This window comes from Astyanax mexicanus, chromosome 4 (assembly GCF_023375975.1).
Source record: "Astyanax mexicanus isolate ESR-SI-001 chromosome 4, AstMex3_surface, whole genome shotgun sequence".
NCBI classification, from domain to species: Eukaryota; Metazoa; Chordata; class Actinopteri; order Characiformes; family Acestrorhamphidae; genus Astyanax; species Astyanax mexicanus.
The window spans coordinates 31,190,118-31,216,500 of NC_064411.1; the positions used below are offsets into that span (position 1 = coordinate 31,190,118).

At 38.2% G+C, this 26,383-nt stretch overlaps 1 protein-coding gene across 1 annotated transcript in view; it reads right to left on the reverse strand.

Annotated features, from left to right (window-relative positions):
- LOC125801092 (myelin basic protein-like) overlaps nt 1–26,383 on the reverse strand; it is a 66,955-nt gene that overhangs the window by 619 nt on the left and 39,953 nt on the right. The window contains exon 3 of the mRNA XM_049476870.1: nt 24,679–24,733. Coding sequence (XP_049332827.1) covers nt 24,679–24,733 — 55 coding nt within the window. The remainder of the gene's footprint in view (nt 1–24,678; nt 24,734–26,383) is intronic.

Sequence of the window (26,383 nt, forward strand, 5' to 3'; positions counted from 1 at the left end):
GTGACCCCCATAATTCAGGACTGTCCTAACTATCTATGAAAAGGCCAGCAGACGGAGAGACAGACAGAGGGAAAGATCAATAGACAGCATCATAGATAAGACATTGACATTGACAGGCTTGCTTGGTGAAGCAGAAATCTTCTCTTGAAAGAAGTCAACGATGTCAACGTGCCGAGTTTGGGGTACCTTCCATTACTCTCTGGAAAGTCCGCATTATCCCTCTTGACTTCCCTCTGAAGTAGAATATGGAGATAGAGAGCCCTACAGCCCTGTGGACCTTCTCAATGATGTTGCCATTAAGGCCATGTACCTGCAAGTATCTGCAAGTCTGGAAAAACCCTAAAAATTTAAGACTCAACAGACTGAACAGATGTGGTTTGGGAATTTTGGAATCCCAAACTCAATAAGGTTGCTGTGCAGTATTTGTTGAAATGTACAGGGGTTTGACAATGAAACTGAAACACCTGGTTTTAGACCACAATAATGAATTGTCCCGACAGACAGCTCTGGTGGAAACAGGAGAGTCGAGGTGCACATTAAATGCATTGAATTTTTTGGATACAATCCGGGTTAGCACCCGAACATCCCTTTCAGGCAGCTTCCTCTTACAGCGTCCACAGTTAATCCTGTTGGATGTGGTTTGTTCTTCTTGGTGGTATGCTGACATTACCCTGGATACCGTGGCTCTTGATACATCACAAAGACTTGCTGCCTTGGTCACAGATGCGTCAGCAAGACGTGCACCAACAATTTGTCCTCTTTTGAACTCTGATATGTCACCCATAATGTTGTGTGCATTGCAATATTTAGAGAAAAAAACTGTGCTCTTAATCTGCTAACTGAACCTTCACACTCTGCTCTTACTGGTGCAATGTGCAATTAATGAAGATTGACCACCAGGCTGCTCCAATTTAGCCATGAATCCTCCCACACTAAAATGACAGGTGTTCCAGTTTCATTGTCCAACCCCTGTATATTGTTATAGAGTGTTGCTTGGTGGTTCACTGTGGTGTTCTTGGTGGTTAATTAGACAGCATCATAAATCTAAATCATCATCATGTTTCAGCACGATTATAACAGGCTAATCATCAAGTAACGCAAGTCTAGTAATGCTAATCTCCAACGTCACCAGTTTAGCATCACTGCTGGTACCTTTAGCACATCGGACTCAACTCGTCCACCACCAAGGCCACTGGGTTTGCTCTCGGTGTCACAGCCGCATCCAGCCGAACAATGCGGCAGTGTCCCTCGAGGAATGGTGCAGCAAAACACCGGAGAATCTGCATGCTAATATTTTCCTAACAGTGGCCCATTGTCTCGCCTGCAGCCCAACAAAGAGCCCAGTGTGGCCGGAATAACTCTTCTAAGTATGGATTTTCAACTCCTTCCATGGTGCCACTTATCTGATGTGGTGAACACGGCAGGCCGGGTGTGGCTCCAACCACGCTCAGCCAAGAGCCTTTCATATTTATACTGAAGCTTGAAGCTAATCTGGGATTATCCCAGACAAAATTCAGACCTACTGACTGACTGACGCTAACGCTAACTCTCAGCAGTTTCTGTCACACAATAACTCAAAACAACAAACAAACCTATTCATGAACGTCCTCAATCTACTCTGAAGAACACAAAGTACCAGCTAAACGAGGCAGTAGTAATACTAAAGTAATTATGGGAGCATGGGTAGATGAGAAGATGAGAAAAGACCCACCCACCTCTGCAATAATGCTATTGTTCTCTAGCAACACTATGGGAATTCTAGTACTAAGTTTGTACTAGATGACACATTCCATCCCAAGTATTTTACACCACTAAACCAAATCATACTGCTAGTGCTGCAAAGAGTAGTCACCATAATCAACATTGTTGATTGATAATAAAATATAAAAATGTATTGATTGAATTTCGTGCTGAAGTGTTAATTTGTAACCACAACAAAAAAATTATGTCACTGACCCGATTTTACAGTGGTGCTTGAAAGTTTGTGAACCCTTTAGAATGTTCTATAGTAGTTTTAAAAGTAGATAAACGGTAACTTCTAAGCAACTGAAGGCCTCTCCCACATTGGCCAACAATAATGTTCATGACACCACCCTAAAGAGGAAAACTGAACAACGATGGTGCATGCACATTTCCTTAATAAATAAAAGACCAACTATTATACTTTTGTCTCATTTGTTTAATAGCCAGCTTTCCCGTTTCCATGGCTGCGGTAGACAGTTTGTAAGCTGTTGTGTTCTATACCTGGCAAGCCTCAGTGTGGAAATGGGTCTTGGAGGCACACAGATTTTCATGATTTATTGCACAGTTCAAATAGGAAAATACTGACTCAAGCTCTACTGACGAGAGCTGTCGGTTTGCTTTTAAATTTTAAGCATGTTTCCTTAATTTTTGATGGTTCATCCTAAATATGTTATACATTATAATCCTCAAGGGGCCTTTAAATACATCTTTGGAAAAAATTAAGAGACTACTTCAGTTTCTGAATTATGTTCTCTGATTTTGCTACTTATAGATATATTTTTGAGTAAAATGAACATTGTTGTTTTATTCTATAAACTACAGACAACAATTTTCTTTCAAATTCCAAATATATATTTATGTATTTGCAGAAAATGAGAAATGGCTGAAATAACAAAAAAAGATGCAGAGCTTTCAGACCTCAAATAACGCAAAGGAAAACAAGTTCATATTCATAAAGTTTTACAAGTTCAGAAATCAATATTTGGCAGAATAACCCTGGTTGGTTTTTAATCACAGTTTTGATGCATCTTGGCATGTTCTCCTCCACCAGTCTTACACACTCCTTTTGGATAACTTTATACCTGCACTCCTGGTGCAAAACTTCAAGCAGTTCAGTTTGGTTCGACGGTTGTGATTATCCATCTTCCTCTTGATTATATTGTATTGAAATAGTTTAAAGTTCATCCACGCTGCTACCGGACAGGCTATTCATATGCATATATGCATATAAAACTGATTTGAGGATCTGATTGTGTATTTTTCTAATTCATTTTAGTCTAATTAAGGCTGGTCAGCAGAGCGGAACCGATTAAAATGAAGGTCCCGGGCAGCGTGCAGTCACCCACTTACACACCCACCTTACTCTCTCAGAGCTCACAGCCAGCAGACAGGTGACCTCACGGAGCCCACAGAGGACAAACACCTCTAACTAAAGATCTGATTTCTACAGTAATCTCTCGCAGCACAGATAGTCTATCAGACAGGACTCATGTGGTGTTAAGCACACTAATATCTGTACAAATAGACTAGAATTCTAGATGCTGCTGCTGTTTTTAGATCTGCTTCATACTCAAGTGCATGTTAACAAATAACGGAGTTCAGACAGTGTAAGAAACCAAATTGAAACCTTATTAAAAACTTAATAAATCAAAGCATGTGAAAGTCTGGGATTTCTCTTAAATGGTAAAAAAGAACATTTGAAATGGAAATCACAGGAAATCTCACGATATGATATTATCACAATACACTGCCCATGATAACGATGATATCATGATACAGTGGTATGAGAAAGTTTGGGCACCCCTGATATAGTGCTGGGCGATATGGGACAAATCATTTATCACGATATGGAATTTTTTATATCACGATAACAATATATATCACGATATACCACATTTGAATATGTTTTCAGTTACTCCTCGAAAAATATGACAAAATAATATCATTGCTTACTTACTTATTATATTTATTTATAAATAAATTAACAAACACGAAAATGAGGGTATTCAATCTGTAATTTTAGTTTGTTTTATTTTTTCTTTTAATTACCGTTTTTATTAGTTTCAGTTAAGGAGAACTTTCACTTTCAGTTTTCGTTATTTCGTTTGTTTTCGTTAACAATAATACTCGGTTACTTAGCTATATGGTGATTATCATACCATAGCTTTATATAAAATAAAAATAGTATTAAAAAACAGATGACTACATCACAGACTATTTCTTGGAGCCCTAGAAAAGTGATGGGAAATTTCGGGTCGGGTCCGGGCAAAGAAATAAAAGTCAAAGTATCCTGCTATTTAAAAGAATGGAAAATGAATAACAGTAATAATGCATTTCTGCATACTACAGTTTAGATTTTCTGCCTGAACCCGAGCCTGAACCCAAGCCTGAACGCTAATAAGCTAATAACAACATTTAATAAAAACAGAAAAATAGATATAAAATAGGAAACTAAACCAACTAAGCTCAAAATGCTAAAAGAAATATAATCTAACGAATTCTAAAAGAGCAAAACGAAATAGTGAACACACAGATGTGCATCAGTAATTGATAACATTACTATTGATAGGGATAGAAGGTAAGGCACGATAAACACTTTTCTATCGTCCCCACGATATTTATCGTCATATCGCACAGCACTACCCTGATAATTGTCATGATTTACATTTATAAATCATTGGTTGTTTGGATCAGCAATTTAAAATCAGTTAAATATATCATATATCAGAAGAACACAGTGATATTTGAGAAGTGAAATGAAGTTTATAGGATTTACAGAAAGTGTGCAATAATTCTTCAAACTAAATTAGGCAGGTGCATAAGCAAGAGTTCAGACATTGCTCTAATGTCTAGCTTAGCTTTGCTAGATGTCTCACCATCCTACAGTGAGACCTGCTAAATAAAAAAAAAACATGGTGAAACCACTGTTCCTTACAAGTGCCGCATAAAATGCACCTTATAATACGGTGCACCTTAAAGTGCGACAAATAAATATGGTAGTTAAAATAGAGAGGATGTTTAATAGAAGCACAGGGATGAATTTTCCAATAAAAAATCAGTCCAGCACCCTCGACGAGTTTCACAGATCTGCTTTAGAGGGATATGAGCATCAACTGCACAGTGTGAGGCTCCTTGAGTATTCTTACACTGACTGATATGACAGATGGCAGCGATATTTAAATAATAGAACATAAGGAAAGCCTGTGTTGCTGTGATTTATCTTGGTCACGCTGATTATTGAAAATGTCATATCTGTTATTACATTCACGTTCAGACAGTTGATGACGGAGTAGGTTTTAAATGGTGTGCATATGGATGGCCTTTGTTCTGTAGAAGAAATTAATTTGGAGCTGAATCAGCAAAATCTAATAACTAGGCACGAGCCTAGAGATTTGAAAAATGTGTTTTGATATATATATATATATTTTTTTTTTTTTTAAATAAAAGTCTAGCTATAATTGAGCTACAGACAAAATAAAACAGCACTGAATGGCTGATACAGGAATATAAAACAGAGCCATATTTCTCTGGAGGTTTCAATATTTACAACTTTGTTTAAAAATGATGAAACTGTCACAAGGCCAGAGGAGCCCTGAGGCATTATGGTCTGCATCGGCTTTTTTTATTCAAGAGAAGAAGGAAGCTGAACGACTGCTCTGTCTGTCAAACATGGCTCAAGAAATTGCTTTGCAATACAGGCAAAAAAAAAAAAAAAAGCATGCCTGTCCATACTGTTGTATCTCAATTTCAGCTTTTCCAATCTGATCAATAAGTATTTTAATGGATAGGTTATCAGCTATATTTTAATCCCAATCCAGTTCTAAAACTAATCACAGTGTTCAGAGCGCCATCTGGTGTCTTCAAGGTACTGAGAGACTAAGAAGGGGAGTTCTCACAAGGTAAATAAAAGTGTGTGGAACTATTTTACAGCGGAGCAATATCTGGAACTGTACTAGTGCATCTCAAAAAACTAGAATATCATTGACAAGTTACTTTATATTTCCTTGTATTTTCTATAAATGTTTTACACACAGATTTATGAGCAATGATTATGGCTCACAGTCCAAAATCAGTGTCTCAGAAAATTAGAATATTATATAAGACCCATTGGTAGTTTTGGCAGTGTGGGCGGTGTGCCAAGTCCTGCTGGAAAATGAAATCCACATCTCCATAAAAGTTGTCAGCAGAGGGAAGCATGAAGTGCTTTAAGATTTTAAACTTGATATAACACAGTGGATCAACACCAGCAGATGACATGTCTCTCCAAACCATCACTGATTGGTGGAAACTTCACACTAGACCTCAAGCAGACCTGAACTGTGTGTCTCTCCACTCTTCCTCCAGACTCTGCTCCCTTAATTTACAAATGAAATGCTTTTAAACTATACTGATGATCAGTGATGGTTTGGAGAGACATGTCATCTGCTGGTGTACTAAAAGGATCTTGAATTGGAAAGAGATTTGCTGCAATCCGACGATTTAAGTAACCGGTACACACTGTACTTTTATTTTTAGCAATAATACACTCGAGGTTCGTGCTATAACATGTAATATTGGCACTGGTGTGCTGCGGTCGTAGATCAGCACCGCATGCCAATATTACACGTTATAGCACAAACCTCGAGTGTATTATTGCTTAAGTAAAAGTTTATACCACAGTCCATTTTTACTGTTTATTAAAAGATTTTAAAGAGTTAAAGAGGATGAGTAAATACCAAAATACTGTTTGGTAATAAAAACGGCAAGAGTTAAAACAGTTCCATTGCTGCTCTGTTTGGCTTGTAAGCGCTGCATCGTTGCTAGGTTAACTGTATGTGGCGGAGTAATACATGGAGAGCTTTGGTCAAAGTGCATTACCGGCTGATAACGGCATTCGCAGAATGCATCTCAGCCAATCACATTGCAGGGTCAGAACTAACTGTGGTATAATTATGATTATAAAAGATGTGCCCTTAATATTTTTCCAACTTTCAATTATGTTTTTGTTATTGCTAAATGTAAAATGTAATTGCAAACATTTATACAAATTTTCAATTTGCTTCATTTTTTATTTTTTAGATAAGATGAAAGAAAACCTCTTAAAAACTGAAAATCAATCAATTCCACTAAAAACCAATCTGCTCCGTCTTCACTTTAAGTGTCTCTGTCTCTGAACTTCAGATCAATACTTTCTGAAAAGCTGCTGATGGCCACTGGCTGAATCAGACTTCTGTTTCCCTGCTGTCTGAACTCAGGCTGTTTCAGGCTGTTTTTCTGCACAAGCAACTTAGGGGAGTGCAATATTGATAAAAACATCTCTCATGCATATCGTTTCTGTATTTTTTGTCGATAATTTAAATTATATTTTACATTATTAAAAAAGGTAAAAGACTTTGTAAGTCTTATATAAGATATAAGATTTTATTTATTTAAATGCTGTTTAAAATAAGTCAGTCACTGCCCCGTTTCCAACTGCTGCTGATGCAGAATTGTAGCCGAGTAGCATCACAGCGCGCTCGGAGGAAAGCGCAGCGACTCGGTTCTGATACATCAGCTTACAGATGCCTTGTGCTGATTAACATCACCCTTTGGAATGATGAGGAGAAAAAGCCAATCTACCGACCTTGAGAGAGCAAGGCCAATTGTGCTCTCTCAGGGCTCCGGCAGCTGATGGCAAGCTGTATGATCGGGATTGGAACCAGCAATCTCCCGATCATAGTGGCAGTACTTTAGAGAGCGTGACCACTCGGAGCCCCCTAGAATATTGTTATGTTCTGAGTTACTGACTTTAACTGGGAGTTTTAACGGAAAAAGAAACGCAAGAGTAGCTCCATATTCCACAATGCACACAAGCCACATCTTACACATCTGCACAAGCCACAATTGACCAGTGTGCTACAGATCGCTTAAATACGGCTCAACATGCTGCTCTAAGAAATGTACTGTTCCGCATTAATGCTACCATCATGGAGGTTTACAGACCCTGGGACTGCCTTTTGGACAGTTCGAATAGTCCTTGCTATCTTTGGTCTGAAGAACATGGTGTCCACTTTTGATTCCTCTTACTAGAATACGTTACCACTGTGTGATGGTCTATCCCAGATGCTTTGGAGCACAGAAAAGACAATCCACTTCTGGACACGGTTAATATGTTTGGTTTTAAGTCCCATTTTCGAAAGTTTTGCCAAATTAACCACTTACCCATGTGCTTTATTAGCTACTACTGAATGACTGTTATTTTCTCATGCACTTGCTGTTTGAGAACATAAAATATCTTCGCTTTATACTGTCTGCAATTACCATATTTTTTTAACTATAAGGCACACTGGATTATAAGGTGCACTATCAGCACACTGTCTATTTTCAGTCTTTTTTCATGCAAGGTGCACTGGATTATAAGGTGCATTAATGTGCCTACACACCATGATATTTTATGTTGAAGAACAGCAAGTATTACTCTGCAAGGCTGATAGCCTGTTGTGCCAAATTCAGCACCCCCACCAGGAAAAGCACCCACTCTCGGGAGCGCGCACGTACCGTCTTAGAAATATGTGCCACAAATGGAAATACCCAAAATGATGGTCTAAGTTACGCTGACTTGTAAGAGATATTAAAGAAGAATCGAGTCACCTGCGCCCTCTCTTAAGAGAGGGTGCTTTTCATGGCAGGGGTGCTGATTTTGGCACAGCAGGCTAACATAGTCAGGAGCCTCAGCTTAGGGGATGCAAGTGACCTGTTTCTTTTTTAGTTTATTTGGTCAAAATACACAAACTAATGTCAGCGGATTATCTCAGCTTTCGGTTAAAGCAACACAGTGCACGCTCCTGAGTGGGGGTGCTTTTCCTGGCAGTGGTGATGAATTCAGCACAACAGAGTGCCGTGTACCACTAAGGACAACCAGAATTTATATATAAGGTGCACCGGATTAGAAGGCGCACTGTCGATTTTAGCGAAAATGAAGAGATTTAAGCGCGCCTTATAGTCTGAAAAATACGGTAATTATTCGATCAACCAATCACTGAAAAATAAGTTTAAATTATAAAAACAAGCAAACAATTAAAGGTTTAATTAATAAAAAACTTAAATAATTCAGACAGGCTAAAATGTAAAGCAATAAAAAAAGAGATAAATAATTAGAATAATAAAATAAACAAAATTGAAAAATTGGAGGACGAAAATAACAAATAATAATAAAAAAGTAAGTTAAAATAAGTTAAAAAAGCATAACTAAAATTAAAGGACTTAATAAATTAAATAAAAAGGTAAAAGGCCAAAAGTAAAACCAGCAATAAAACAAATAAAAAATCAAATTAATAAAATAAATAAAAATGCTTAAAGGTTAAAACATTCAAGTAGAAAAATAAAAAAAAAATACAAAAATACAAAATAAATAAAATAAATTATATGTAAAAACTAAACTAAACTAAACTAAACTAAACCAGTTACAGGCTGTCTGAAGATGGCTGGAGACTAAACGTTTAAATAAAAATAAATTAAATAAATAAATAAAATGTAAAAAATAAAAGCCAAAGCAAATATAATAAACACTTCAGACACAACATTAATTCAAGGCATATTTGCAATCAGTAGGCTTGAGTGACGCGACTGATCATGGCCGCAATCGCGCTCCTGAAAAATGACATTTGTATATTTGGTGTACGAGATAGTGTCAGTTATATGAGGAGTGTTTATATTCGTTTATTGACAACGAAAATAAATTACATTTCATCGTGTTGTCTTAAGTTTGTAATTATTGTTTGAGTCAATAAAGCGACCTGAATCTAAATCAATTAGAGAGAGAGAGAGAGAGAGAGGCTGTCAGAATCCATACAGTAACAGAGTATCTTATAAGCCTCTCTCCATCAATCAGACGGAGGACGGAGAGGAAGTTGAAAAGTGTAGCTATGTGAGAGAAGCCCACGGCAGCGCAGGAACAACGGGGAAGGAATTCAGAGTGTAGGCTTCAGCCTCTCGACACTTCACACTCTCTCTCGCTCTTTCGCGCGCTCTCGCTCACCCCCTGCGCTAACAATGCCGGTCAGTTCTGCAGCCTGTGGGCAGTAGGCATTACAGGCATGTCTCTAAATGCCCTGCAGGCATGTGCAGCCCCCCCCCGGCCTCCCACCTGGGTGAAGCCTTCTGCATCTCCCACATCTCAGCACACAGTTCCTCTCTGTTCATCTGCCCTCGGCCTGCATTCACAACACAGCCCCCTGCTGACCTCTGTGTGCTCCAGCCGTACCCAACACTGCTCCAGATCAAGCTCAGGCTCAGCCAGCGCGCTTACAGAACATACAATCACACTCTGAGAGAGCAGTGATAGTTCTAATTAGATTAACTCAATTAAAAAAGCAGAAACTCTACTGCAGTAAAAAATATAGGTACTGTCTCACAATCTAACTCAATTAAAAGAGCGAATATGGGTCATGTGTCACATTCTAACTCAATTTAAAAAGCAGAAACTCTAGTGCAGTGAAAATATGGGTACTGAGTTTTGCATCACACTCTTAACTCCATTATAAGAGCAGAAACTCTACTGTAGTGAAATATGGCTACTGATTATTGCATCACACTCTTAACTCAATTAAAAGAGCAGAAACGCTATTGTAGTGAAATATGGCATCACACTCTTAACTCAATTAAAAGAGCAGAAACTCTACTGTAGTGAAAATACTGGTACTGTGTCACAATCTTAATAGTTACTGAATCAAAAGCTAACTCAGAAAAGAGGATAAACTGCACTATAGTGAAAATATGGATACTGTATCACAATCTAACTCAATTTATTTTGCCCAAGATCATTTGGAAGATCCAGAGGAGTTCTGTGTTCAGTTCTGTGGTCAGAGGAGATCAAAATAGAACTTTTTGGTCAAAATTCCACTCGCCGTGTTTGAAAAACATAGAATGAGGAGTACTATCCCCAAAACAAGCGTCATGCTTTGGGGGTGTTTTTCTGCACAGGACGACTGCACTGTATTAAGCAGAGGATGACCGGGGACATGTATTGTGAGATTTTTTGGAACAACCTCCTTTCCTCAGTTAGAGCATTGAAGATGGGTCGTGGCTGGGCCTTCCAACATGACAATGACCCAAAGCACACAGCAAGGATAACCAGGGAGTGGCTCCGTAAGAAACATATCAGGGTTCTGGAGTGGCCTAGGCAGTCTCCAGAGCAGAACCCTGCAGAAAACCTGGAGGAGCTAATCTGGAGAAGATCTGTGTGAAGGAATGGGCCAAAATCCCTGCTGCAGTTTGTGCAAACCTGGTGAAAAACTACAGGAAATGTTTGACCTCTCTAATTGCAAACAAAGGCCACTGTACCAAATATTAACATAAATTTTCACAGGTGTTCAAACTCTTATTTGCAGCAGTAACACACAAATAAATTATTTAAAAAATCCTACATTGTGATTTCCGGATTCACAGTGGACATACAACGAAGATGAAAATTTCTCAAAATAGCAGAAACTATACTAATTATACTAGAACACATTTATGGGAACTGCATCATAATCTAACCCAAGTAAAGGGGCATAAGCTGTACTGTAGTGAAATTACGAGTACTACAATATAAGCAGACGACATTAAAATACCAGAAACAGCACTACAGTAAAAATATGGGTGCTGAATTACAATCTAACACAATTAAATGATCGAAGAAAATATAATATAGTGAAAGTGAGTATTGTATCACAAATCATTGAATAATTATGTAAATCTAAAGTCTAACTATGTAACTATAACTCTAAACTAAAGTATGAAAAATCAACAAAATAAGGAGAAACTCTACAACAGAGCAAATATGGTTATGGATGAACTAACTTAATTACAAGAGAAGAGAGACCATTCATAACTCAACTAAAATAGCGCAAATTGCTCTATAATGAAAGTATTTATAATGTATTGCAAACTAACTCAACTAAAATAGCACAACCTGCTCTATAGTGAAAATATGAGTATGTATCACAATCTAACTTAATTAAAAGCACAGACGCTATAGTATAGTAAAAGTATGGGTAAAGTATTGCAATCTAACTCAATTACAATAGCGCAAATTGCTTTATAATGAAAGTATGGGTAATGAATTTCCATTTAAATAAACTAAAAAAGCACAACCTGCTTTATAGTAAAATTATGAGTATGTATCACAATCTAACTTAATTAAAAGCACAGACACTATAGTATAGTGAAAGTATGTGTTTGTGTATTGCAAACTTACTCAACTAAAATAGCACAAACTGCTTTATAATGAAAGTATGGGTAACGTATTGTAATCTAACTCAACTAAAATAGCACAAACTGCTTTATAATGAAAGTATGGGTAACGTATTGTAATCTAACTCAACTAAAATAGCACAAACTGCTTTATAATGAAAGTATGGGTAACGTATTGTAATCTAACTCAACTAAAATAGCACAAATTGATCTACAGTAAAATTATGAGTACTGTATCAAAATCTAACTCAATTAAAAGCCCAGACACTGTAGCATAGTTAAAGTAGGTATAATATATTGCCATCTAACTCAACTACAACAGCATTAAAACCATTAAAAAGTGGAGAAAATGTATAGTTACTGTATCAACCAACATATAAAAAAACTCAATTACAAGACAAAAGAGACCATAGCACAGTAGAAGTACGAATACTGTATCACAATCTGTACCACAAGATGAGAAACTGTACCACAGACCTGCCTACTGTGTGTGTGTGTGTGCACTTGAGTGCATGCGAGCTAATGCAGAGTGATGAGACCAGAACTGGTAGCCAACCTACACACACACACACACACACACACACACACACACACACACTCCAATTGTCCGGCCAGATGGCCAGAGTTGTGACGTGAGCCCAAAGATTCAGTAACCTCACACTCTTACACACTCTCTCACACACAAACACACACGTGCACACACACAATTTATATATAGACACAGTCTACAATGAATGAGTCCATGACACAAGCTGGATCCCATTCTGGAGTGTGTGCGTGCATGTGTGTGTGTGTGTGCCCTTAGTAACACACACACACCTATCACTTTAATCTTGGGACAATATATTGTCACTAAGCTGAATCCAGGTAATGATACTAATTGGTCAAATATTTTAATAATAGAAACAATCCATACGCATTAATTTTGCACGGCAGTCATGTATATGGACAACTCTAAATCAACAAATCAAACAAATAAGAAAAATTAGATGCTTGTTTTCCATTGGACAGCAAATATATACTTTAGCCCCTAAGTCTAATATTTCATCTTGTTTGTATGATTTGGCTTCCTTATTTACTTCTAGGATTTGAGACGTCTGAGGAAATGTTAGGTCAAATTTATGTAGGAACGTTCCTCAAAACATTCTAAAGGGTTCACAAACTTTCAAGCACCACTGTGAAATGAAATTCGCAAAATAATATTGAAGATACGTAGTTCCGAAAAGGTAGCAGAATCTCTTATACTTGGATCAAATCTGGGTAATAAGGTAATAAGTAATAAGGACACACTTACACTTTACACTGAGTTACACTGCAGAGTCACACGTTTACACAGTACAAATCAGAGTAAATCAGAAATATAGAAGCAATAAAAACTAATACAGTACGAGCAGAGAGAGAGAATGAGAGAGTGAGAGAGAGAGGGAGTGAAAGCGGGAGAGAGAGAGAACAATAGTGTGAGGGAGGAGAACACAGCCACAGTGATGGACAAGTTTACATCAACAATGAAGGCTTTACAGTAGGGAGGCTATAAAACAGCCTGTACCAGCTAGAACCAGCCTTACACACACAGTCTGAGGCGCTCTCTGTGGAGAACACACTGCTGTCTGTGGAGCTGAGAGTGTGTGTAAGCGCTGATCCATAGAGTTCAGGCTACTGGTCAGAAATGTAGCCCATGAAGGAGGTTAAAAACTCTGGAGTGTTAAACCCAGTGTTACAATCACCCACTGACAGCATCTTATAGTTTACATACAGTTTAATTTCTAGAAAAAAATAAGAGAACACTTTAGTTCCTGAATCACTTTCTCTGATTTTACTATTTATAGGTATACAGTACAGGCCAAATGTATTGGACACACCTTTTCATTCAATGCGTTTTCTTTATTTTCATGGCTATTTACATTGTAGATTCTCACTGAAGGCATCAAAATTATGAATGAACACATGGAGTTAAAAAAGATGAGCTGTCCTCCACGGTCACCTGACCTGAACCCAATCCAGATGGTTTGGAGTGAGCTGGACCACAGAGTGAAGAAGGCAAAGGAGCAACAAGTTCTAATAAACACCTCTGGGAACTCCTTCCTTCAAGACTGTTGGAAAACCATTTCAGGTGACCACCTCTTGAAGCTCATTGAGAGAATGATGCCAAGAGTGTGCAAAGCAGTAATCAGAGCAAAGGGTGGCTATTTTGAAGAAACTAGAATATAAAACATGTTTTCAGTTATTTCACCTTTTTTTGTTAAGTAGATAAAACTCCACGTGTTCATTCATAGTTTTGATGTCTTCAGTGAGAATCTACAGCGTAAATAGTCATGAAAATAAAGAAAACACATTGAAAAAGAGAAGGTCTGTCCAAACGTGTGACCTGTACTGTATATTTGAGTAAAATGAACATTTTGTTTTATTCTATAAACTATGGACAACATTTCTGCCAAATTCCAAATAAAAATATTGTCATTTAGAGCATTTATTTGCAGGAAATGAGAAATGGCTGAAATAACCAAAAAGATATGCAGAACTTTCAAACCTCAAATAATGCAAAGAAAACAAGTTCATATTCATAAAGTTTTAAGAACACTCAGGGTTCCTCAGTATAGCACTGTCGGGCTAGCCTTAGTGGAAATCTGGAAATCTAAGCTTACTGTAGACAAACGGAATCTCTTTACTCAAATAAACAGTTTTTAGGAGATAAATTTGTGTAGATTAACATCCAGCACTCGTTTTACTTTAAAAATAATGCTTATATTGCGGAAGATACGAAAAAAAAAAAAATCACATAAGGCTGGGCGGTATGGCCTAAAATGCAAATCACAGTATTTTTCAAGATTCTGACAGTTTTTATTATTTTTTGCATGACTGGGCTTTAATGTAGGTTTATGAGTTACTGTACTGTTAGGAGTTCATACAATATAAAACACTAAGGCTTTAACTTAAGGCTTTGATTAGTATTGGGTTTCCTTTGTCCCACAAAATGTACACAATATATGAAAAAATCAGACTTCATCATCAGAAAAACAGCTAAAGAATGTAAACAATAGACCTTTAAAAATAGATACGCTAACAAATTTAATACGGCTCCCTTTATAAAACTAAAGATTTTAATAAATTAGTGTTTAATGTTCCACACTATAAACAAAACTAAAATGTTTAAGTATTCAAGCTATATGAGATATTTCTTAGAAGTTCTATTGCACAACAATTTTAATATAAATTTACTATATGTTATTCCTGAAGCCATTAGAGGCATTACAGTATTTAAATCAGTTTCATTTCCCTTCTTTCTCCAGTTAACAAATACATTCAAATCATCCTTCAAGCTTCAGTATCAATACATTTAAAAGGACTGTAGTTACTGCTCTGTTTTACTGGGATAAAAACACTCATACAGTAGAAACGGCAGCAGGAGGTGTTCAGATTTCTCTGAAGCACAGCACTAGACCAGCGTTTAACTCTCTTCTTCTTTGACTGTTCTGTTTCCGTACTGCGCTCCGCAGCGCCCTCTAGCGATGTGGCGGTATGAGAGAAATGCATACCGGTTCAAGTTCACCCTGCAATATAAAGAATGAACCGGTATAAAATAAAAAATATTGTTCACAAAAAAAAAGTTTAAAGGCTAGTATATTTAAAAAACATAAAAATACAAACATAAAAATATTCCATTGTTTTTTTTTTTCTTGGTGATGATGTTAAAAGGTTAAGTGTATTTTGTTTATAATGGTTTATGTCTGGAGTTTATATACATTCACTGTAATATTCTGCACTTTAGTTTACTTACAATACAATAATTACTTTTGATTATTTCTTTTGTACATTATTTATTTTGCTTACAAAAAAAGAAATGTGTACAGACCTTTTTGCTTGTGCTGAATGTTTGCAACTGTTCTTTTTATACTAAGTAAAACTGTATCAATTATTTTGTTGCTTTCATATATTCTTAATATATATATATATATATAATTCTTAAATTAATAAAATATTTTACAGTAAAAAAAAAAAAAAAAAAAGAATGAACCGGTACACCACCCAGCACTAGTTTCACATTTTAAGCTGAATTACTGAAATAAAGTAACTTTATGACTAGAATAACAGTAAAGTTATTGATTATGTGTGCGTTTTAGCATGCAAGCTCTAACCCAGCCACTCAGAAAGCCAGTGGAGGCTGGAGCTTTTTAATGAAGAAGCCGAGTCCGCTCACACTGCTGATCAGTGTGGAAAACAGCGTCTCTCAGAGATAAAGGGCAGAACTGATATCACGTACTGCAGGTACAGCGTGGTTCTCCCACTGCTGCAAGGGGTGAGGGTCAGGGCATGGGGTGTATTGTCTCTCCTCTGCAGGGCAGAATCACACCAACTGTTCTATTATAATGCTTCTATTAGCATCAGCCATTCACAATATAAACACTGCTTACACGGTCTTACACTATACACAATACACATATTATACAGTACGCTCACTGTACTACTGCACTGTTCACAGCTTCTTTACCAGGTTTAGGCTCATTCTACAACATCTACAGCACTGTGCAAATGTTTTATCCAGCTGAGAACATCACTTAGAATAATTTATCTCAGTTATAAAAGTGTTTTGCCTGAAAAAAAAAAAAACACAGGTGCAAATAAATAGAAATCCAGAAAAAAAAAGTAACAATAATATCTAAGATCAAAGTTTAGATCCAGATGTCTTTATAACGGCCCCAGCCAACACCCCAGCGGATGTGTTCCATTCTATCAGCAGCTCACCTGATTATAAATATAAATACAGATCTGAAAAGAAAATAAGAGACCACTTAAAAATGACAAGTTTCTTTGATTTTACCAATTTGAAAACCTCTGGAGTACAATCAAGAGGAAAATGGATGATCACAAGCCGTCAAACCAAAATGAACTGCTTGTATTTTTGCACCAGGAGTGACAAAGTTATCCAAAAGCAGTGTGTAAGACTGGTGGAGGAGAGCATGCCAAAATTCATGAAAACTATGATTAAAAAACAGGATTATTCCACCAAATGCTGATTTCTGAACTCTTAACTTAAACTCATAACTTAAAACGTTATGAATATGAACTTGTCTCCTTTGCATTTTGCGAGAAGTCTGAAAATTCTTTTGCAGAAAATGAGCCATTTCTCATTTTCTGCAAAAAAATGCTCTAAATGACAATATTTTAATTTGGAATTTGGGAGGAATGTGGTCCGTAGTTTATATAATATAACAACAATATATATATATATATATATATAATGCTAGACTTCCATGAGGAGAGATATAAAAATAGCTCGTTTTTGTATGACTGTTAGCTTTAATTACTGGTTTACTGAGCGAACACTTACTGAGCAGATGAGCTGCTTTTCATTGAGATTTTCGCAGGTGTATTTTTTTAGTTTTGCATACAATTATGTCAAATGTGTCTTTTTTTTCTTTTTGCTTTTTTCATTTTCTGAAAAAAGTTCAGGAGTGCCAACACTTTCGGGGCTTGATTGCATATTAGGCTAATTAATTACACTTTAATATCCCTTAATTTGGTCCAGATATGATCTAAAAGTGTTCAAGAGTTTAAGCTACTGGAGCTACTCCATTTGGCAGTAATATCGTCCTTCAGATGTGAAACATAGCTTGACACAAGTTTCTTGCAGCAATCAACAGGTACATTATCTAAGCCCAGTCCTCATGTGGGCAAAGACCTTCAGTTCTTTGACATTCTTGGGATTGCGTGTTGCAACTGCCTTCTTCAAGTTCCACCAGAGATTTTCTATGGGATTTAAGTTGGGCGATTGCGACGGCCACTCCAGAATCTTCTAGCACTTCTTCTGCAACCAAGGCATGGTAGAATTGAAGTAATGCTTGGGATCATTGTACTGTTAGAAGGTCCAATGTCTCCTAAGCTTTAGCTTTGTCACTGACTGCATGCCATTTCCACCCAAGCTCTCCTGGTAGTCATGATACCTTCTTGTTCTTCTTCCTTCAGACATATTGCTGAGCCTTTGGCCCAAAGAGTTTCAATTTTTGTGTTGTCGCTCCAGAGTACAGTATCCCAAAACCTCTGTAGTTTGCCCACATGGTTTTTCGGACACTGGAGTAGACACTTCTTATGCTTTGGAGACAGCAAGGGAATGCGCCTGGAAATTTTGGAATGGAGGCCTTTATCTTGCAGTATCTCGCCTTGGTTTCTGGACCAAAACCTGAGTATTTTCCTCTGACAGGTCCTGTTGCAGTTTCTCAGCTGTCAGCCGGGGCTTTTTCTCCACCTTTCGTTTAAGGTACCGGACAGCAGTCGCAGTTAGCATCCTCCTTCCTCATTTCCACTGTGCCTTTAGCTTTAAACTTGCGAATTATACTTACGGTTGTGTCTTTTAAAAGGTTTGATGTCTTTGCTATCTTTTTATATCCATAATATCCTTGCTTATGAAGAGCAATTACCTCTTCTGTTCACATCTATAGATGCTTTCAACGTCTGATTGAAAACACCCAATTTAAACTTCTGTTCTTGAGAGTGGTAATCTTTAAGGTGTTGAATAAGGCTGGTTTTGTCAATGAGGAAATCACAAAAAAGACATTTATTGGTATATTAGAAAATTTTTTTTTTGTAATTTAAGTTGCATTTGTCTGTTATACAAGTCCTTATTTTATCTGGTTGTGAGCAAGATAAAAAAATAAATGTTGCAGTGCAGTGGGGGTTAAATAATTATGAACACAACTATGGATCCCAGAAAATAAGCATTATTATTATTACTTGGTGATGTGTAAAATAAAAGTTTCAAAGTCATTCAAAGTGCAGATCACCTGAAATCAACAGAAACAGAAACATCAAGCTCTACATCCCCACCCAACCACAGCAACACCACAAGGAGGAGCCAAACACTAAACACCAGTATTTCCCAATCCTGGTCCTAAAGGCATCCTTTCACATTATAGCAGAGTGCCTCCTGGAAAAGGACTGAACAACACACATCCACACACACACACACACACACACACACACACACACACACACACACACACACACACACGCACACACACACACACACACACACACACAGGAAGAAAGAAAGAGAGAGTAGCTTTTTTTTTTTTTAGAGACTCAAAACTTTTTAAAGTAAGTTATTTAAGCACCACCTCATTAAAAGTTTATGGAAATTAAAAGATTTCCAACATAAAACCACTCCCTAATCTGACTAAACGCTACTCAACAGGCACAAAGTTATTTCAGCTGGAGGCAGGACAATCAGCAATCAATCAAACTCCCAGACAAAACCAATCAAATCTTTAATTAAGGTGGGCGGGTACGTAGGCAGTCTAATGCAGTGACAATCTACTGTAAATTCATTTTTAATTCCTAGTTTCCATACAATAAGTTGTTTATGTTTCAAGAACTTCTTAATCTGTCTTATTTTCCTCACTCTGTAGTTATGAAGGCTACATTGTTGGCATTAGTTTAGTTGACACTAGTTGACCTAATTAACAAAAAACCTTCAAATAAATTAAACTAAGCAATATTGGCTATTTGTATTGATTAATTCATTTTTTTTGTGATTACATGCAGAAATGTTGGGAAATACAACCATAGACTGGGAAATACAACCATAGACTGGGAAATACAACCAGAGACTGTGAAAACACAACCAGAGACTGGGAAATACAACCAGAGACTAGGAAATACAACCAGAGACTGGGAAAACAACCAGAGACTGGGAAATACAACCAGAGACTAGGAAATACAACCAGAGACTGGGAAATACAACCAGAGACTGGGAAATACACCCAGAGACTGGGAAAACAACCAGAGACTAGGAAATACAACCAGAGACTGGGAAATACAACCAGAGACTGGGAAATACAACCAGAGACTGTGAAAACACAACCAGAGACTGGGAAATACAACCAGAGACTAGGAAATACAACCAGAGACTGGGAAATACAACCAGAGACTGGGAAATACAACCAGAGACTAGGAAATACAACCAGAGACTAGGAAATACAACCAGAGACTGGGAAATACAACCAGAGACTGGGAAAACAACCAGAGACTAGGAAATACAACCAGAGACTGGGAAAACAACCAGATTCTGGAAAATACAACCAGAACCTGGAATTTCAAACCAGGGACTGGGAAACACAGCCAGACTCTTGGGAAATCAAAACAGCGATTTACTAAATACGACCAGAATCTAAAGAACTAAACCTTCACGCGGACTCTGAAATTTCAAACCAGGGACTAAAAAACTTAACTGAACTCTTGAATTCCAAACCAGGGACTAGAAAACTCAACCAGACTCTGGGAAATTTAACCAGACTCAAAAAAACAAAGAGGACTCTATGACTTCAACAGACTCTGAAGAACTCAACTGGACAAAAAAAAAACATAACTAGACTCTATAAAATACAAATCAGACTCTGGAAAGTTGAAGTTGCAAAAAAAGGCCAGACTACAGATTCTTTGGAACAGATTCTGAAAACCAGACTCCTATTTAAAGCAACCAGACTGCAGAATTCCCATATTGGAGTTTCCACAGTCTAAACTATCTGTGAATGAAGTTTACTTTGGACAAACATTGATGGAACTCCCCTCCATTCAGACACTGCAACAGCAGCTTTTTCCACTGTCATTTAAAAGCACTCCCAGTCCAGCAGCCCCGCCGTCTGCCACTGTTTACTGTCCAAACCCAGCCAGGCTCCATCACTCACTCGCCCTATCTCTCCTACCGGCCCCTTATCAGCTGCTTCTCATCCAGCCTCACTACAGCGGTGTGGGCACGGTGATGGACCAACAGTTAGCCAGTGTATGCTGGGAAATGAGCAGGGCAACTGGGGTTGGTTGAGAATCATGTGGTGCCATCTACTGTTCAAACAAATCAAACAAATGCTACAAAAATATTAGACTTGCTCATTTATTGAGGAACATTATCCAATATTGCATATCTGTAAGTGGCAAAAGTATGCAAATCTTTAGAACTCAAAGCAATGGCAATGCAATAGTCAATGCAATGGTAATTAGCTGCAAGTGGGCGGAGTCTGTGTCATTTATAGAACAGGTATCTATCGAAAGATCTTCACAACACGTTATTTACAGAGTATCATGGCATGAACAAGAGTTTTTGATGCTCATTAGACTGGAAAATATTACAAAACCATCTTTAAAGAGTTTGAACTCCACCATTTCACAGTCAGACAGATTGTGTACAAATGGAGGAAACTCAAGACCATTATTACTCTCCCCAGGAGTAACCCACCAATAAAGATCACGGCAAGAACAAGGTGTTTAACAGCCCGTAAAGTCACAAAGGAACCCAAGGTAACTTCTGAGCAACTAAAGGCCTCTCTCACATCTGACTAATGTTAAATATTAATACTTTCTAAAGCTCACATGGACAAACCAGAAGCATTTTTAAACAATGTTTTGAGGACGGAAGAGACCAAAATACATCTTTTTTGGTTGAAATGAGAAGCGTTATTTTTGGAGAAAGGGAAACACTGCATTCGAGAATTAAAACCTTATACCATTTGTGAAACATGATGACAAGCCTGTTTGTTGGATGTCTTGTCAACATTCATGGAACAATGAATTCTCAATTATTGCAGTACATTTTAAAGAACAATTTAAGAACTGGATCTGCATGTGAGTTGAATCTCAAGAGAACATGGATCATGCAGCATGACAATGACCCTTAGTAACAAGTGTTGCAACGAGATAAGAATAAGAAATCTATTTCTATTTTTGTTTATTTTTTATTTTGGCTTTCCAGTATTCGGTATGCACTATGAATGATTCAACATCTGCTATTGATCATTTTGAATTTTGAACCAATATGTTTTTTTTGTACATTCTATAAATTATTCAGCATACACTTTGAACTTACAGTATCTTCTATGAATTAATCTGCATCGATTGCAATTGTTTCGCTATCCACAGTCAATTATTCAGTCTCTACCATGTTTGAGACTCTAATAAGAGCCTTTTGGAGGTCCTTGGAGTTTTAGGGTTTTTTGTAATAAGGGCTAAAATGTAAGCGTCCCCTGATTTAAAATGCGTACCCGGTTCTAAGAGGAACACGTTCTCCTGATGCAGCGGAGACGACGGAACAAAGTGTGTGTTTCTCTACTGTGCCCACACGTCTTGCTCATCAGCGCGGCTCAAAGCAGAACACGCATTAACCCGACGCTCCTTCAGCTCAGCTCTGACTCACTCAGAGACAAACAACTCAAACAGAACACAGCTACACACCAACTCCTAACCCAGCATCAGCGTCAGCGTCACAGCACTGCACTGCACACACTCACTTAACTCTCACTCTTACCACCGTGACCTCCATTAACCCTCCGCAGGGGCTGCCCCACTCACACGGGCCCGGGGGTTTAGCGCCTAAACGGGGGCATCGCCCTGCAGTGTGAGTAATAACTCCCAACACTTCAATACGATAAGCAGGTGGGGTCAGGGGTCCGCTGAGGTGCGGTAGACGGACAGGGTGATACAGCGTGATAGAGCTTCTCAGAACCCGCTCTCTAGCGTCCGGCTTATGGGCTTTTAATAGTGTTTAAAAACAGCTGATCTGATATCAGTGTTTACTGTGAGCCAACAAATCAGTAGAAATCCCAGGGAGGCAGGAGGACCAGTCCCAGGCTTCTGATGGCTAATCAAACATGCGGGACATTAGCACTTTTCCCCCATTAAACCACACGCAATAATGGAGCTTAAACCGTAATAAAAGTAAAAATAATGCATTACAAACTCCCCTTAAAATGTGCAGAATTGTTGAAGATGCTAAAATTGATATTTTCAACATTATTATAGTAGTAAATAACTAATTTGTACGTAAATATGTTTTTTTTTTAAAGAAACTCGGCTCTCTTCAAAAGACAAAGGACAAGACAGTGATTGCTTACACTGCACTGCACATGCAAGATGGTAGAGTGCAGGAGAAAACATTTAGGTAAAAGCAAATATTACGACACAAAAGGCTGTTCAAATTTTGAAGGGGGGGGGGGGGGGGGGAGTGTGTTAGCTGTGACGCTAAAAGAGTAAAGTTTAGATTCCTAGATTTCCCACCACTTCCCTCGGGCCAGGTCAGGTCGGGCTCAAGAAAACGGTTTGTGATGTAAGCTTATTTTTTTTATGCTATTTTTATTTTATATATAAATGCTATGGTGTGATAATCACAATATAGCAAAGTAACACATGTTAAACTGTGTTTAAAAAAAAAGTTTTAAAAAGCTCTGGGGCTCACGTGCACGTGAGCTCCTGCACTTGTCCGTATGCAGCTGTTCTTAATAAACATGTTTATTAAATAATAAGTCTATGCTTCGCCAGTGTTGCAATGTCATTTAACATCATACTTACAAAAAAAAAATGTCAGGTTTAAATCGGGCTCGGGCTCATATTTACGTTAATGGGTTAGATGAGGTTAGTCCCAATTCTAACATCCAGCCTTGGCAGGGTTGGAGTCACAATGCTAACAGACACCACAGCCACGTTTTAAGGTTCGTAAAAAGTTAATTCACAATGCTAGCAGAAAGGCTCAGCAGGGTTTGAGCAGTGATGCTAACAGATGCAGTTTCCAGGATCCACAGGGTTGGACCAGGATAGCTATGTTGCTAGAAGCCCGGTTCAGCAGGGTGTTGGATTCGCAACACTAACAAGGAAAGCAGCCGGGCTCAGCAGGGTTAGAGCCACGGTGCTAACAGATATAGTAGACAGCATCCACAGGATTGGACCAGGATAGCCACAATGCTAGAAGCTAGTTCAGCAGGGTTGGAACCTCAATGCTAACAGATACAATAGCATTGAGGTTTAGCAAGATTGGATGGGGTTATTTACAATTCTAACGCCAAGCTTCGGGATGGATGGAGGCACAATACTAACAGACACAACAGCTTTGGAACAGGTTTGGAAGGCTTAGAGAAGTTAGCCACAATGCTAAAATCCAGTCTCAGCAGGGTAAGAAGCGCTAGCAATGGCGACCAAGTGTGAGGTCTTTTTGCACACCGGCTAAAATAGATATATTTATAGATAGATCTATAGACAGACAGACAGACAGACAGACAGATAGATAGAACTTTGACATTGTCAGATCCATGATCTGAAGTTTGTTTTGCATAAAAAACAGTAGCTCTGTATTTCATATATGTGTAAAAATAAACAAACCTTTGTAGCACAGCTAAAACGGTAGCAGCAGCAACAATCTCAAAACAAGATTTTAGCTACATTAGCGCTAAAGCTTAGCCGCTAAAACTGAGAAATAAACTTCACACACCAAACATAGCTTAGCTAATCTAAAATAAATAAATAAAGGAAACGTGGTGTGATCTGATGTTTTGCTTAAACACTAGTGAGTTACTAGAGTAACCCATAAAAACAGGCAGCTGAGTGTTGCTCAGCTAATCTGCTAATTGAGTAGCATTACCCAGAGCAGATGTGTTTTTTCACAGGGAAAAATGATAAAACCCCTGCAGGCTCTGCTCTACGCTGCGCTCTCATCCTCAGAGGCTGTCAGATTTAGGGTTGAAAGTGGCGACGCAAAGTGCGAGGGCTTTTCGCACGCCGGCTAGGCTTTAGCTTCACTTTGTTCTCGGAGCTGAGAGCAGCACGGGCTTTCAGGCGCCGCCCGAGGACACGGCCATTACCGGCCCCTTTCCTCCTCTAGCTCTCAGTGTCGAGGATCTGTCAGGCTGCTTCTGCACGAGCAACACCTCCTCCACAACAAAACAATCAAATATATAAATAAACCACCAAGGGTGCAAAAAGGCTGTTTACCGAAAACGTCGTCCTGTGGCTCGGCTTCCGTGGTGGGTCGTGAGTCCGACAGAGCCTGAGGGGAAAACAAACAAACAAACAGGAGAAAACACTTCAGTTCATCATCAAGTGTGAATAAAACTACAGTCTACACGCCACACACGCACTGCGTACATAGAAATACGTGGTAAACAAAAAAGATTCTGGCCTCCACAAACCTAAAACCCCTGAGATGAGACAACTGAGATGGTGTTTTGAGGTGATTTGGGATGAGCTGGAGCACAGTGTGAGGAAAAAGCAATTATTGTTCAGCACCTCCAGGAAATCCTTCAAAATGCTGAGAAAACTATTCCAGGTGACTCTCCCTTATGAACCTTATTAATGTGCAAATCTGTAATCAAAGCTAATGTATTTTACGGACTTTAAGACACAATTATATTCCTTTATTTTGACCAAAAATCGACAGTGCGCCTTATAATCTGATGCAGCTTGTGTATGAATTCTACCAGTCGAGTATTAAGAAGAAGTAAAGCCACTCTGCTGAGGTACAGAGTTATAAGGGTGAGTTTTCAGTGAAGCTCCTACAGCACTGGGTAGGCTGGGTGCAGCAGCATTAGCATTAGCCGCTAACCGCAGCACTAGCTCTTTCGTTATTCAGAGGTGAGTATATCGGACTGTAGTCTGCGCGTTTGCCGCGTGAAAACAAGCTATGTGGGACGAACCTGCTAGTTGATAGTGCCCTGGGTTTATTGGAACACTCAGGGTTCCTCAGTGTAGCGCTATCAGGCAGCATTTGTGTTCTGCTAGCACTGCAATTAGCAGCTAATGCTAATTCTAATGCTGCTGCACTCAGACTTAGTGCTGGAGAAACTATCCTGAAAACTAATCCGTGGAAATCTAAGCTTGCTGTAAATAAACAGAAGCGCTTTACTCACTTTCCAATTAGAAAGGTAACATGGCGACACCCTTACTCACTTCGATGTAGGCATCCTTACTAGTGTTGCTTAATGCACCTTATAATCCGGTACGCCTTATGTATGAAAACAGACGTTCATGGATAGTGCGCCTTAATTTCTGATGCGCCTTATAGTCTGTAAAATACAGTAAATGTAGATATGTACAAGAATTTAAGGTATATAAAACATTCTGGTTTGTTTAACACTTTCTGTTTAAAGAAACAAATCAGCATGTGTTCCTCTATGGCTTTAATGTCTTTAATATTAAACGTAAAAAATCATGAAAAAAAAACAAAAAAAAAAAAACACTGAATGAGAAGAGGTGTGTCCAAACTTTTGACTGGTACCATATATTTACACATGTATCTCCACCTCCCCATTTACACATACATATGCTTAACAGTCATGTTGTTGTTGTTTGGCTTTATTATTATTTAAATGTGATTACATAATGAACTACTTTGTTACTTACAGAATGACGTACATTTCCATTCTGTGTGGAGGGGTACAAATCAGCACTTGTTTACCACTCAAATACACTCCAGCAAATGTATGTGTATTTACACTCACTAATGGAAAAAAAAAAATACACATATGCCAGGCTGCTGCAAATCTCTGCATCCACTAATGTCTCAGGCAGATGTGAAAATGATTACAGGTCTTGCCACAAAAGAGTATAAAAAGTGCTTACAATATAGAACATTTTTAATCAATGCCCAGCCCCAACTAAGTGTTTGTTTGAAAAAATTGCCTGCCACGTACGCCATCTA